General features: G+C 36.6%; 4 protein-coding genes across 4 annotated transcripts in view; all 4 read right to left on the reverse strand.

Annotated features, from left to right (window-relative positions):
* LOC103852615 (SNF1-related protein kinase regulatory subunit gamma-1-like) overlaps positions 1 to 15,881 on the reverse strand; it is a 423,770-nt gene that overhangs the window by 22,784 nt on the left and 385,105 nt on the right. The gene's annotated exons all lie outside the window — the stretch shown is intronic.
* LOC103852551 (nucleolar protein 14) lies at positions 362 to 4,450 on the reverse strand. The gene is made up of 13 exons (XM_009129454.3): positions 3,969 to 4,450; positions 3,724 to 3,886; positions 3,593 to 3,633; positions 3,453 to 3,512; positions 3,239 to 3,361; positions 3,027 to 3,155; positions 2,275 to 2,940; positions 1,978 to 2,170; positions 1,699 to 1,892; positions 1,510 to 1,614; positions 1,269 to 1,408; positions 899 to 1,177; positions 362 to 818 (listed from the first exon to the last, which is right to left on the reverse strand). The coding sequence occupies exons 1-13, from the start codon at positions 4,314 to 4,316 to the stop codon at positions 545 to 547; spliced, it is 2,715 nt and encodes a 904-aa protein (XP_009127702.1). The 5' UTR covers positions 4,317 to 4,450; the 3' UTR covers positions 362 to 544.
* On the reverse strand, positions 5,750 to 10,343 carry LOC103852552 (floral homeotic protein APETALA 1 A). The gene is made up of 8 exons (XM_009129455.3): positions 9,313 to 10,343; positions 7,977 to 8,055; positions 7,814 to 7,878; positions 7,580 to 7,679; positions 7,337 to 7,378; positions 7,195 to 7,236; positions 6,449 to 6,603; positions 5,750 to 6,022 (listed from the first exon to the last, which is right to left on the reverse strand). Exons 1-8 carry the CDS (start codon positions 9,495 to 9,497, stop codon positions 5,920 to 5,922), a joined length of 771 nt encoding a protein of 256 aa, XP_009127703.1. The 5' UTR covers positions 9,498 to 10,343; the 3' UTR covers positions 5,750 to 5,919.
* LOC103848639 lies at positions 13,353 to 15,397 on the reverse strand. The gene is made up of 4 exons (XM_033285179.1): positions 15,318 to 15,397; positions 14,879 to 15,115; positions 13,515 to 14,737; positions 13,353 to 13,432 (listed from the first exon to the last, which is right to left on the reverse strand). Exons 1-4 carry the CDS (start codon positions 15,395 to 15,397, stop codon positions 13,353 to 13,355), a joined length of 1,620 nt encoding a protein of 539 aa, XP_033141070.1.

Here is a 15,881-nt window from a genome sequence, read left to right on the forward strand (position 1 = left end):
ATAGTAGTTAATCAAATTTATTTTTATATTTGTATTTAAGGTATTTAAATCTTTTGGATTTTACGGTCCAAAATCTTGCATCCCACAAAATATCTAGACTTTTTGTACATACAACCACATACATTATTTAGATGTTGATGCAATAATGTTCAAACAAAACATTTAAACATCAAGATGCTGCAACCAAATACAAAACGAAAGAACATGGCTTAAATCATGGCATGAAGGAAGCATGATGATGAAGGAGAAAGTCCGTACAGAAATAACAAAATCGCTTAAATTTGTAGTACTCAAATGCATTAACATGGCAACCAAATTCCAGTTGGTCGCGGAATATCTCCCCGCTTTTGCGCATAAGTCATATCGAAACCAATTTCATATAAGGACAAGTTTTAATCCTAACACTTTTACCAAAAACAATGTTATTAGTAAGCATAAAGCATTTTCTTGGAATTCTTAGGAATATAACTCAATTTTTCTCAATTATCCAATAAAAAGAAAAATCCAATAAAAACAGCACCAAAAAGTAGTTGATAATGGTTATCTAACGCTTTCTCTTCTTGTTGCCTTTGCCTTTACCAAGTTGTCCAGACTTGAAGGCATGTTCTTGTTCTTGAAGGAAAGCCAGATTCTTGCCATGTTTCTCTGCCCTCTCTTGCTCATGCACAGCCTTTTCTTTTGCTTTCACATCGCTCATGAAGTAGCTGTCTTTGCGCAGCTCTCGCACTACTCCTTTCCTTTCCTCATTTAGCTTCTTCTTCAACTTTTTCATGTCTGAACGGTACTTGTCTGGATCGTAATCCCTGCCTTTGGCAAAGCTGCACAACAAACATATATACTCACCGTTATAACAATCATCCTAATGTAAGTACAACTGATTGAGGAGAAAGAGACTTACTTCTCTTCAAATTTGGGATTGACCATTCTGATGGCCACTGGCTTTTGCTTACGCATAGCGAGTGGTTTGCGTTGCTTCTGATGCTCCTCAGTTTTCTTTTCGATTAGCTCTGCGGCATCCTCTAACTTCTCCCTAAGAGTCTGTGGGATCTTTTCTTGATTCCCAACTTGGTGTAGTAAAGTTGAGATGGGCATGAACATCTCTGGAAAGGAACTCAAACCTCCATTTATCTCCACAAACCCTCTGAGAGTCTCCACCACACTTGAAAGGATGCTTGCTCTGTTTCATCACCAAACGCCAAAAGTATTACACACACTTCCACTCTTGTGTTATCTTAAACTAAAAATTGATTACAGAAGAGACAACAGACCTGAATTCATCAGAGCTGAAATATGGAGAGTCTGCAGGCTGATCCATTATCTTTAAGAAGTTTAATGGCACAACCTCCTTTACGTCGTCTTGTATGCACAGGAATGGAGTCAGCGTTTTTAACTCCATGAAATGATAAAACTGTAACAAGATACACAACAGTTCATCAGCTTGGTAACATCACTTGCCTATGCGCATCTTGAGTTCTCGAGTCATAAGCACAAATATAAAAACGAATGTACCTCAGATTCTTCAGATGGTGGTAAATTTTTGTCTGAAGCAGCCATCAGAAGAGTCCGGATAAATAGTATGGCTTCAGGGCAAAACTTTTTGGATTGTTTAGCAACCTACAGTTAATTTTGTTTACATGAGAAAAATTGAAAAAAATGTAAATAGCAGAGGAAAAGAGGTTGGGATCAACGTCTCCTTACCAAGAGAACAATGGAGCACAAGAAGGAACCTATGGCAATATCACGACCAGAGGAGATGGGGCAGCGCATGAGATATTCACACATCAACAATATCGAAGGGGTCATCACAGCATGACGATAGTCAGAGCACGGAAAAATCATGGACCAAAGCCTCAAGAGAAACAAGGTTTTTAAGGAAGGCCAGCATCCATCCTCTGCAAGAATGTTTCTGAACTTGTTAAGGAAAAATAATGCATCTTACAAGACACTAAAACTACAGGCTATTGAAGCAACACAAACCTGGATTCTTGATAGCCTCGCAAAATTGTGCACGGGTCTTCAGAAGCCGTTGTCGAGCACAGATTGCAGCAAAGTAGGGAATCTCCCCGCTCATCTCGATCAAAGGTTTGACAAGCATGTTTAGTAGCTCAATGTTCAATGGCTTCTTGTTTGCAAGAACGGCAAAATACTGCAGGAGAATACCATAAAAGACCTACGTGGCAGACAACAACAACAAACAAAATCAAGGGTCTGAAAACTTAAACCAGCAAACAGGTAAACGGTAATGTTATCTCCGAGTGCAAAATAAAAGATTACCTGCATTTTTTTCCTGTTTTCAGCTGCAAGCTTAATTGAATCTGTTGTCCGGATACGGTTTACAATTGTAACAACATCTGCATTAGATCGATCTTCCACTAGAGCAATTAATTCCTCGAAACTCTTTGGAGCATGAATCACGTAAGGAATATCATGTTGCGTTGAACTCAATTTCTTCATGTTGGTTGATTGTTTCACTGTTCCAGATGACCCTTTTCCTTTAGTTGGAGCAGAAGAGTCTTTCTTTGACTTTTTGTGCACTATTGGCTCCGCTTCTTCTTCTTCATCATCATCATCTTCTTCTTCATCATCATCTTCATCATCATCATCATCACCTTCCAGCTCTGCCTCTAGCTCATCATCACTTTGTTCCCAGTCCTTTAAAGGATGACCCTTTCTCTGTTTCTCATCACCCCCATCTGACTCCTCATCATCATCATCATCATCTTCTTCCTCTCCTTCACTTTCTGAATCCTCATCATCACCCTCTCGTTCAAGAACTTCATCAATCCATCCCTTTTTAGGCTGCTCCGCATCAACTGAGAAGGAATCACCAAGATCATCGCCAGAGATGACTCTTAGCCTCTTCGATGATTCCTCACCACCAGTTTCCTCATCTTCGTCGCTCAAATCATCAGTTTCTTGCATCCTCTTCTTACGTTTTTCCTAAGAGTGTTAAAAAATTGCATCTAGATCAAATAACGTCGACCATAAGACCTTGACAACACAATCAGAACAGAACCCTTCTTTACCTCAAGTTCCTCCAACTTTTCACGCTCTTCCTGGGCAATTTCTTCAGGTGTCTTTGTTCTATCAGTAGGACGACCACGACGATCCGACGCCAAATCATCCATATACATTGCATATTTATCATGTGGCTCCTGCAGACAAAAGGGATTACATCAAACATAAGAAAACTCGCCTAAATAACACAAAACACTTGCAAAATGTAGTAATCGTTTACGTCTTTGACGGTAAAATCTTGAGTTAAACTCTTCATCGCGTCAGAGTTTTCCAAGGACATGAGTTCTTTATTCAGATCATCCAACAACTTCTCCTTTTCCTCCTTGTGCTTAGCTTTCTCCATCTAAACCCCCACAAAAATACAAAACAAGTTAACAACTATAAATTGACAACTCCCATGAGAAAGATAACAAGGAAAACAGTAGAATACCCACCTTGCCAAGTTTGCTCTTCATGATGATCTCATCCATGACTTCCTTCTTGCTCTTACGCCTCTGCAGAGAGAATCCAAAAAAAAAAAACATCAGCAAAGCCTAACGTGAGGTATAATCACACTCAAAAGATCTGTTCTCACCTCTTCCTCTTCAGGCGAGTCTTTGTGCCGATGCCTCACTCCTATTACAAGAAATGGTTTGAGAAAACATTAGCTTTTCTCAATGCTCATCACATACACAATTAAAAGGTAAACAAACTCAATGAACATACTCATTGATCCAGCGTCTTCAACACCATCATCCCGAAGATCTTCATCAGACAAATGTACAGAATCAAAATCATCCCTTGCAGAAGAAGATTCACCAAGAGCACCATCTCCATAAACATCTTCCTCCCCATCAGACAAGTTATACATACTCTTCTTCGCTTTCAACTACCAATAACAAAAACAAAACAAAAAGATCAAAACTTTGCCTACTCAATCAAAGCACATGGGCTCTCTCTCTCTCTTATACCTGACGAGCTCTCTGAGATCGGATTACACCTTTATCGAACTCCCCAAGCTCGTTATCATGCTCTCCGATACGCTTATCCATAAAAACCGAAGACTTCAAGCTCTGCTCGTACTCTTTAAGCAGCGTGTTCTTCCTCTTGTCGACGGCGCGGGACCTGGAGAGACCCACGCGGCGTTCCTCGCCTTTGCGCTTCTTCCCGAGGACGTCGAACTTGCGGCGAGCCCAGATCGATTCGAATGGGTTGTCCGCCTTCTTGGCCTTGGCTTTCATGGCCACTGCGTCTGGTCCCATCTTTTTACCGCCTTGTTTGTCTGGTTTCTTATTAGATTGGTTCTTCTTCTTCCCCATGGCTTTCAATCAAGCTTCCTCGGCGGCGGTGGTGGTGGTGGCGGCGGCGGCGTCTAGGGTTTTACGAGATATCGACCAGGGTTTTGGTTGGGACTTTAATTTTTTCTTCTTTTAAAGAGTATCGAATAAAGAAGCTCAGTGACGTTTGAAATAGGAAGAAGACAAACCGGTTTGGTTCGAATTTAATTGGGCCTATAAGCCTATATTCTCTTGTGGGCTGTGGCCCAGTTTTGTTGAACAAGAATCAACCACAACAGTGGGATAGATAGATGTCCATATTTTCTATCTAATAGCTCAGTCTTTTTCTATTTTTATGATAACTTTTTGAGCAATCATGTATGAACTCATTGATCATCAAGTCGTAGGTCCCAACCCAACACTACTTATTATTGCTACTGGCCTTGTGATATTTAACATAACTTAAAATAGTAAAACGTGAAGATGACAAATATGTAAATCCCTCGAACTGGAAGATGATATCAACATAATTTGTGTGCTCCAAGATATACTCGTATGAAGTGAGGTCAAACATAACTCATTTAATTAAAGAAATATGTTAGTTATCCTCGTATGACTCGAGGTTGGATTTTTTTCAAGTTTGTATTTGGATTTGAAGATTCTAAATTTAGTATTGTAGTTACTATTTTATACTCCCTTGCTTTAAAATCATGCATGTTTTATAATTAAATTCTAGTTATAAATGTATAAATTTTTGTGATTATCTATTTCCCATTTTGAAGCAACAACAAGTTTGACTGAGTGTGCATGCATACCTCACCCAATAGCGACCAGATTATTTTAATTTCTAGTGTTTTTGTCAAGTGTCACCAATGGTCTGGATAGGTTCCTCATGACACTTTATTATGCAATTCAAATCTATTTTAATTCATTTCATTTTTTTTCTCCACATTGGGCTTTATTCCAATTTATGAACCCCTTAAAATGAAACTTTGGAGGACGATGTTAGTGATTTCATAAATGATCCAATCACCGGAGGAAACAAAATTGTGATATGGTAGTATGATCAACTACTTATACCACTACTTCAATTTAATTTTGCCTGAGTTTGCAGTTTTAAATACCTTTTTGTGATTATTTGCGGATAATCACAAAAACAATATTAGAAAAAAATCAAAAACTGATGTTATTGGAAAAATATCAATAACCATTGGAACTAAGCAAGAGCGTAAATTTGCAAGTGCTGGTATACATTCAATACATGGTTGATTATTTCTTCTTTTGCTCCAGACCTTACGAACTTTGTATCACATTTACTCTTCTTCTCATTAAATTTGATATAACTGTAATAGTCCAACATAATTTTTTAAATAAACAATGTCATTGTTTTGGTGGCACTTGAATTTACAAGAGTGGGCCTGCAAACATATGTTTGTTTTAGCTAATCAAAATCTTTATTTAACTGAACAGCTATATCGAGAAGCAAATTAATGATAATAAGTTTGAAAAGGGGTCATCTGAACCAGTTTCGTCATTCGTTCTCTCCGAACTTAAAAATATATTGCACGTTTTGCCACATAATGAACACAGAAATTTAATTGTATCATCATTGTTGATTATAGAAATCTATATATATGGAATTGTTTCATGAGGCAAAGCAGCCAAGGTTACAGTTGTAAACGGGTTCAAGAGACAGATCAAGGTCGTTCCTCCTCATTGCCATTGAATCTTCTTCTTGATACAGGCCACTGCATTCACGTTCATATACACATGCATGATATAACTTATTAACTACTTAAGTGCACCGAAAATTATATGTTCCGTCCTCAAATTGGTAAAAGTCCAAATTGAAATACCAAAGAGTGTTCAGTAATCTGCCTAACTTATTTTCAAAAACAACAAGAAAATGGAACTGATGATCCCAACAGTTTCGTAGGCTTTCCACAGCCATTCCAAAATCTAAATATGTTAGTTCATCGACCATTGCATTAACCTACGTTAATGTATGAATAATCTTAGTGGAGTGTAGTCATAGTTCACAATTTAGACATCTAACCATCACCTATACACCTAGTTTCACTGGAACTATAACACCTTACTAGCTTGTATACAAGATATATATGTCTACTATATAAATACTTGGAAGTAAGAGCAAATTAGTAAAATTTAATTACCCCATATTGAGAAAAGGAGATGGCTGATGAGAGAGCATGTATGGATGCTGGATTTGATGCTGCTGCGGGGGAGGAGGAGGAGGCACATTGTGGCCATGGTTTTGCTGGTCCCATTGCTCTTGTTGTGCCCGAAGAATCTTTTCCCTTTCCTTGATCTGACAAGTTCCAATTTCACACACCAATTTGTTATCAACTTATTCCATACCATATTATAATCTACATCGTTTCTCAAAGCGTCGACTTCATAAATACTTAGATATGTGGCATCCAATGTAATTGCATTTAGATCTACGGTTACTACTAATTCCTTTCATAAACTATTGTACATGTGTTAAATAAATATCTTCACACACTGTTTTTACTTGCTTCCAAATTTTAGCCCAATATTTTTAATTAGGAGTAGTGTCTATATTCACATACTTAATATACAGATGAACAGATCTAGTAGAGGTAGTTGAGACGACGTTTTGAAGTTCAAATATTTTCAATCCGAGAGACAACTCTAAAACTACACGGACAAAGACAATCTACGTACCGGCTGATGATGATTATATAAAAAATGCAAATATCTTCAATCTACGTTTTAATTATGATGACCAGAACCTAAGCGGGGATGTGAAGATCTAATCTCGTAGATAGTTATAGACTTATAGCTTGGCTTGAAATGCGGAGTAGAACAGTGAAAGCAAGCAGTAGTGCGATGGAAAACATCTTCACATAATATAATTATAAAAAACAAGTGTCACCTCTTTGGAAAGCATGCTGTTTTGCTCATGTATGGCCTTCTCCTGTCATTTACAAACGGCAAGATTGTTAGCTCTCATATATCTCCACTTCTTACACGATGTTACTTCATGTAGACATACGTTTAATAGGGTTCTTACATACCTTTCTTTGGAGCTCATTGATGGAGTCGTACATAAGTTGGTTCTGCAAAGACACACATCACATGATCTTAATTATACACAAATTCTTTTAAACTTCATACATTTGAATCGACTATATATTTTTAATATCCAACCATGCAGTACGACATGCATACAAATTTACATACATATGTATTCGAATAAGTAAATAATAAGATCGTATATATATGTTAAATATATGTTAAAGAAATAGGAGGATTCATACCTTTCTAGAGCGGATGTGCTTAAGAGCTGTGTCAAGCTGCTGCTCCAGATTCTGGAGCTCCTTAGAGCTCATCGCTTGCAAGTCTTCCCCAAGATAGTGTCTGCATTTCAATAGCGTCCAGGCATCATGTTCTCGTTAAGTAAATGTATCCATGTGCATTTTAACATTAATGCTACCCGGTTTCCTATTTCATTTGTCCATATATATATATGCATGATCAATGTAAGTGTATACCTCTGGTTTCTCTCCAAAAGGTCAATCTTAGCCTTAAGCCTGTTATACTCCATCGACCAGTTCGTCTGTATGTCAAAAGTTTAACAATAGAGATATACTTCAGCAAATATTGAAATACGTAGTTACATAATGTATGTAAGGTAATGGAGTTATATTGATTTACATTGACGTCGGACTCAGGTGCAATAAGCTGTCTCTCTGCGTAAGAGTATCTCTCATAGCGTTCAAGTATCTTCTCCATACTGTTCAACTCGCAGAATTAGGGCTAGCTTCATGTCTTAAACCATTTATTGTCGTATATTTTATATGTATATATGCATATTTGTCTATGTAAATAAGCAAATCATCATGTAATAGCCAAACTTAGGATATTCTCAGGTTTTCATGACATTTTAGGTAATTCTAGTTAGGTCTTAATGATGGTTTCTATGCCTTAAACCCAATATTTGCTAAATCACGTAGTTCTGTACAGATCTCTATAATTCTTCTTTTAACAAAACAGCGAATCAATAACTCTATACATCTAGCTTAGGGTTCTGAGTGCGGTTTATTTAAAATGGTTACAAATATGTACAGGAAATCTTGTTATAAATGACAGATACACATTATAATAAAATATTGTAATCTGGTCAAATCACTAATCTACCGATGTTATTTGGAATATAATAGGGATAACATTTTTAAATGGAAGAAGAACAGCTGGAGCTAAGTCTGACCATTGGTAAGAAGCCGAACATAGGATTAAGTTTATTGATTTCGTGGATCCCCAGAGGTCCAAGACCCCCTACTCAGATTTAACATCCTTATTTCCAGCGTTTCAATTGGTAAAAAATCTAATAAACCAGAAGCAGCTGTACGTTTGAAATTGAAATTAATCCTTTTATATTACCAGCTTCCCATCACATATTTTAGCTAATCCACTTTAATAATAGTCCATTTGCGAGATCATTGAAAGAAAATCAACATTACATTTAATAATTGAGCTCATGTTCCTAGCTACGAGCCGATTTAAATTAAACATTTTCTTTCTTACTTTGGCATTAATTCAAAATTAGATATTGCGTAATTTTGAAAGACACAGCCAGGAGAACAAAACAATGCATACAGATTTTAGGGCTTAAACCCCTAGCCAAGAAATTAAGCATTTATATTCTATATGAAATAGTGCATACACAATGACACACACACACACATATGTGTGTGTATATATATCCAGATCAATAGTATAGTTAGTGCTCTAGGGTTAGATTCACTCCAGGCCCTATAGTTTTGGTTTTTAATTCATAAAAATCAAAGTATCAAACATTTTTCTGGTAGTAATTAACAGATTCAGTAAAGACATCTAACTAGTAATAATACAAAGCAAATGAAAGCCCTAAAAGATGCCTAAATCAGAACAGTATTACTAACTAGGGTAAATCAAGTTGTCAACTTAAGAGAAAAACAAGAGTCAAAACGATAAATTAAAGATATTTTTGGATCTTAAATGAGAAAGTTACCAAGAATCAGTGGAGTATTCAAAGAGTTTCCCCTTATGGGAGAAGACAACAAGGGCAACTTCAGCATCACATAGAACAGAGATCTCGTGAGCTTTCTTCAGAAGACCAGCTCTTCTTTTCGAGAATGTCACTTGTCTATTGATCTTATTCTCTATCCTCTTCAATTGAACCCTACCCCTTCCCATCTTGATCCTTTTTAAGAAACTATATCCTCTAAAAGAACCAAACAAAACAAGAAACTACAAGAAGAGAGATAAAGAAGATCCTAGTGTTTGGTATGATCCAATAAGGAAAGTTTTTCTTTTTTTGCTTTATAATAAGACTTGTGTGTGAGTCTCGGGATCTTTCTTTCACTCTATATTTATGGAGAGATTTGGGTAAGAGCGGTTTTAGGGAAAAGCAAAAACTGGTTTTCCTTGTATACAAAAACCAGAGTGGTTTTGTGAAGATATGTTGTCAACTTCTCATTGGCTTAACTGTAATAATAATGGGTCCACGTTTTCTCATATTTTTTCAAAAAGAAAGAAAAGTTGATTATCGACGTCTCGTGAAGAGAGAAGTATCATAGTACGGGACCATTGGACCATCCCCAAGTGTCACCTTCGCTTTGCATTGACGGCGGGGATTTCCTGTAGATCTGCGAAACGAAATCCGGACCAACAAAAATATCTAATCAATTTCCTTTATAAAATTTATCGATTTAACTTGACAACCTGTATACTTTTCTTTTATATAAAGTGTAAGCCCTTTGCTTATTAAAATATTTATAATCAATATTCAGCGGTAACAATGTAGACAAATAGACACTTTCTTTTGGCAATAGATGTTTTTGGTAGAGTTGAGAGAACCAATAGTGAAATGTATTGCGTTCACGGATTTATACGCAGGATTTAAGGAAAGAGGGGACGAAGAAGAATAATTATTAAGATTCAAACTAAGATATGTATTTTTGAAGCTTTGAATCAATGTCTACGCGCGGTGTAGTTTCTAATTAAACAGTTGATGATCTGGACAAAGATTATTCTGAAAATGTACATTATATATAGAGAAAAAGACTAGGATAGCACCAAACCAAGTTTTTGTTCCCAAAGTAGCATTCAAGGCTCAAAGTCACAAAAATAGGTTTCATTAAAAAGTAAATATACACTTATACCCCTTGGGTTAATTAATCCAAACCTTAGGGTTTAGAGTTAAGGGGGTGGGGTTTTGGAATTAGGGTTTAAAATTTTATAAAAAATAAATACTAAAATAAAAAATAAAAAATTATAAAACAGTTTCAAAAATTATTTTTAAACTATAAAAAGAAAATTTGAAAAAAAAATAAAAAAAAAATTCAAAATTTTTTTTAAAAAAAAATTATAAAAATTTCGAATCTGAAAACATATAATCTGAAACTATAAATTTTTTTTATTTTTTATTTTTTTATTTTTTTATTTTTTTATTTTTTTATTTTTTATTTTTTATTTATTTTTATTTGTTTATTTAATTTAAACCAAGGATATTAGGGACATTTTACCCTTTAATGAATGTCATTTTTGTGACTTTCTCCTTCTAGTGCTCTTTTTGAGACATAAACTTCAAAATGTGCTATTATTGACAATTGCCCTTATATATATTATGAAATAGTTAGAGATGAGATGCACACTCTTATAAAATCCTCAAATAAAAACTGATACAGATCAATTATCCAAGGAAAGTCACTAGATAAAAAATTACTTAGTCGACTCCAAATAAAAATAAAAGTAAACATCAATCTAAAATCTAAAACAAAATCTACAAGATCGACAAGAAAATCCATTCATAGTCTACATATAAAATCGGAAAAATTGTTTTTTAGAGCAAAAAAATGATAATTATGTCCTTTTAGACTAATATCTATTTTGTGCAAGTTTTGTCTATAATACCCTTTAATATTTTTGAAAATAAATTTAATAAATAGTTTTATAAACAAATTTTTTTTGAAAAAATGAAAATTATTGATAAAATACCTATATGAACTTAGTGGTATTTTTTCAGTTCTAAAAAAAATTTAAATCATAAATTTCAAATTATGTTATAAATAAAGTAGAAATGACATTCTACGAAGTAGAAAATAAAATACACTTTTTTCATTGAATCTACAATGTTTAGAATATATGATCTACGTAAATAAGAGTATTCTAAAAATATTTAGAATACACATTCCGCGCTTAACCTACCGATCTAAAATCTTTAGAAATCAAAATCTACACATTAGTATAAATCTAAAACACGTAGAAACCGACTTCTACAGATTTACTGTAAATCTAAAACATGTAAAAATCAAAATCTACACATTACTATAATTCTAAAAACCTGTAGAAACCGATTTCTACAGATTAGTTGTATTCTACGGATAAGAAATCAGTTCCTAAAAATATGGAAACAAAATATTTGGGAATATTCACTTTCATATTTAAAAAAAAAAATCAATTTTAAAAAGAAACACAAAAAAAAACGAATTCATTATTTATTATATTTAAAAATTACAATTTTAAGAGCATTATTGTCATTTTGAAAATAATTAGCTTAATGAGACATAAAGTATATGAGATTAGTCTAAAGAGATATAGTTATCATTTTTTTGCTCTAAAAAACAATTTTTCCAAAAAAAAAAGAGATTAGAAAGATGACGGAACACGGCCTCGCGATGAAGAAACATTCCCTAATTAAGTTCAACATGAAGACCATTCCCGGGACAAGACACCTCCGCCAAGAAGTTGAGAATGAAGCCACATTTTAACTTAGGATTTCGGAGCAGATATGTAAAATCTGGTATGCTATATATGACCATATATACCGAAGTGTTCGTAGTTATATAACCAAATTTAAACATTTACGTCTTGAGATCTGAAATGAAACACGAGCGTGAGTAGATGAAAAAAAATAGATACACTAGTTCTAAAACAGAGAGTGGTGTCAAAAAAAATACGGAGAGTATATATATCCCATTTTTATTATAATATGCTAAATATATGTATGATACGAATATGGAGGTTATTAACAAAAGTAGTAAGCAACAAAAAGAAAAGTAGAAATATAACAAACTGAGCTAAACTAAAAGAATCAAAGCTCGTGGCGTTAAAGACAAGATCCCAATAATGTCCACTGTCTTCGCCTTTGTTACTTCCACCCTTTTTTCTCCCGCTATATATATCCACACAATATCTCCACTAAACTGTATCCTTAATTATATTCCATATGGAAATGAGAAACATGTGGAAACGAACAAAATGTAATGTGCGTCGAATCTTGAAAATTGTAATGGATCATGTGGTGGATGAAAGTTCAGGGACTACCAAATATAAGAACTAAAACACAAGATACCAAGAACACTTTCTTGTATATTAGAAATCTGTTAAACAATCTTCCTAGATCTGTTTAATCCGAATTACTCTCAGTCACACACGACTAGAGACGGACCAATTCCTAATCTGTCAAAACAGAAAGCACAAGATACACCCACGAGTACTTGTCTTTCTTAAGCTCTCAAGAACAAACCTCTTGCTCTGGCTTTTCAATCAAAAACGGCTAACCTTAATCTACACAAAGTAATCAGGTTAAATAGCCTTAACACAATACCCTAGTCGCCTAAATATTGTGATAAGCCCAAATCTTCCAAATCTTCTTTGCTTCACGCCAAAGTAAGATCTTGGAACCAATGAGACGTTGACACGTCATCATCTCATAACCGACTTGTAACAGCAAGTCACACTTCCTATATTGTGCATAACACATCCTCTGTTTCTCATTCCGACAAGCTCCTTTTTCTTGAGCTTACATTCTCCCCCTTTTTATCTGAATGTGACAACCTATGCAACCTGCAATGTAAACATCCAAGCAGCACACATATCCAAGACAAAGAAACTACTCAACCAGTGATCATCAACTGAAAACACAATCCTTTAAATAAATTGCACATTGAAATGATAAAAGCACAGTCGAAGCACACAGTCTGAGTCTTAATTAGTACAAGCTGAATTAAAGCATAAAATGTCATTAAGCACTAAGACATGACCATCCTACGCGTCTTCCTCATCTTCATCCTGCTCATCGTTTTCTTCAAACCCTGGATGAGGAACATGCTGCTCATAGTCTCCCCCTGCATAGGTGCACATTTAGAAAAAAAACATTCGTTAGACATAGAGTAGAAAAATCTACAAAACACGGTGCATCTCCCTTACTCCTCAGGCGAACTCTAATGGCTTTGAGTCCCGTAATAGCGCGATTGATGTCATCCTCAAGGCTAGCAGCACTAGAGTCTGCTCCAGACCCACGACCAGCCTTAACATCCTTGACAACAAGCTTCGGTGTTCCAGTGAACTCATCATGAAGCAAGTCAGGAGTTATAGTTCTCTGAAAATGGATGACCTGCTGAATCAGGTTAGGGAACATGATACACCGAGTCTTCTCTGTCTGAGTGTTCGCTGCCATTGCTACTATCTGATCATAGACAAGTTTCCCGAAGTCAAATCCATCATGATGATGAAGCATGTAGACGAACCTGAGTCGCCTTTGGTTCATTGAAGTGTAGTTCCTGGTGGGAATCCAATTCGAGCAGACGAGCTTATACAGAACCTGATTCGTAGCTGTGAGATACTTTGAACTCATGTTCTCACCTCGTCTGATTCGCCCATCTGTGAGAAAACCACAAACTTCATCAAGGCGTTCATCCATCCAATTAGGATCTTCTTCAAACCCCGGAATGCAATACATCGAGTTAATCAGACTCGGAGAGAAATCAACAAGCGATCCTCGAACATACACCGCTACACCATCGTCTCGTTCCTCGGCTTCCGGAAGATTTGCAAGGAACTCCCGGATTACATTGGGCTGATAAGGATCGAGATCAGTGAGGGTATGAATCAGGCCTGCCCCGATCACAATTTTTCTGACATCCGAGAGATTCTCGTCCGTGAGAGAGATAGATTGCTGAGGAATGAAATTCCTCCCTCGGAGCTCTCTGAAACGCTCAGTCGCCTCTATTGAGAAGAACCGTTCGGTCATTGGCCTCCTTGAAGGTCGCATGAGCTCTGGATAGAACTGAGCCTTAGTTTGATACACACTCCGACTCTCCTCAAATCTCTGTTCTTTGGAGCGATTCGGAGGAGTGTCTTCTGCCATCGGAGCTTCGGCGGAGTGATCGTCTGGTGATTCCCCATCCGAGAGAGACTCGACTTCAGAAGCGATGTTTGGGGGTAGAGGGGCAGTGTCACCAGCTGAGACGCGACGGCGGCTCCGCTTGCCTGAGGACGACCCAGAGGAGAGGTCGAGCGGGTTCATCGGAGTAGACTCGACATTCTTCAGTTTCATGAGCCGCGAGCTTCTCCTTGTGGGTTGCATGTTGCTGGTGAGAGAGATCGAGTGCGCCGGCGAGAGAGAGAGAGGATGTAACACTTGAATACAGCTGCATCATACCATCCTCTAAAATAACCCTAATCACACTCACAAGGCCCGTTAGAGACAAAAACACTAGGCCCAAGACATGAGACCCAAGATTTGAAAGACTAGCAGTAGACACAGCCATAATTTTAAAAGAAACTAACACCACAGTATGTGAGACAGAGAAATGGTGAGATTGAAATTCATGTCCTTGCCAGCAATGCAGCTCACAAAAGGAACAGCAACTAAAGCACCTCGCCAGAAGACATACTCCAGAATGTCTTTTAGCGTCCAGAGGAGAGAGACAGAGGTTGCTTCCCACTTGTACTCAGCCACCAAAAAGTTTTTTGATAAAGAATCAGTGAGACCAACCCACATCTGTAGCTGTTTCTCAGCCGAGTAGCTGTCACAGACATGATTCTATCATGCAGCTTACTCACACCTGAACTCCTGCAGCATAGTCATTTGTATGGTCTGGAAACACAGTGCAGACATCTTGTATGTCTGTCTCTCCAACTCGACAGTTATGATAACCTTGATCTGTAGCTATTTCTCAGCCGAGTAGCTGTCACAGATACCCACTTGTTATTATTTTTTTTGTTTACCAATCAGAGTTGACATCAACCCTGCCCCATCCAGACAGTGATCGAGAATAGAGTCTGAAGGTTGTGTCCTCCAGCTCCATTACGAGTATCCATCATTCAGGGCCTTTTGTTTTTTTTTTTTTTTTTCTGTTTAATGACCCAGGGCACTCTTCTTACCCAAATTTTACTCAGTCTCTGCTGTGTTTCCTCATTCAATCCAGACAGTGATCAATGCTCAGATCGAAAATGTTGCAGCATCTTGATCCAAGATGAGTGTCTTTCACCAGTGAATCAAATGACTTAACTGTTAAGGAGACAGGTGAAACAAGCTGTACAATCGAACTTGTTGACTCAGGGTTTTGTGGTTGTGGTGGCACATTGACAAGCAGTAACACAAATATACAACTGCCATGCTCTCCTCTTCTGACATGACTTATTCAGAGATTCACAATTCCCAAAGCCTTCCGAAGGCCTAGGAACGTGTTGTAGTCCAGAGGTTTGGTGAATAGATCAGCCAATTGCCTTTCAGTAGATACATGCTCCAAAATCACGATTTTCATCTCAACTAACTCTCTCACAAAATGA

Source organism: Brassica rapa, chromosome A02 (assembly GCF_000309985.2).
Source record: "Brassica rapa cultivar Chiifu-401-42 chromosome A02, CAAS_Brap_v3.01, whole genome shotgun sequence".
Classification (NCBI taxonomy): domain Eukaryota; kingdom Viridiplantae; phylum Streptophyta; class Magnoliopsida; order Brassicales; family Brassicaceae; genus Brassica; species Brassica rapa.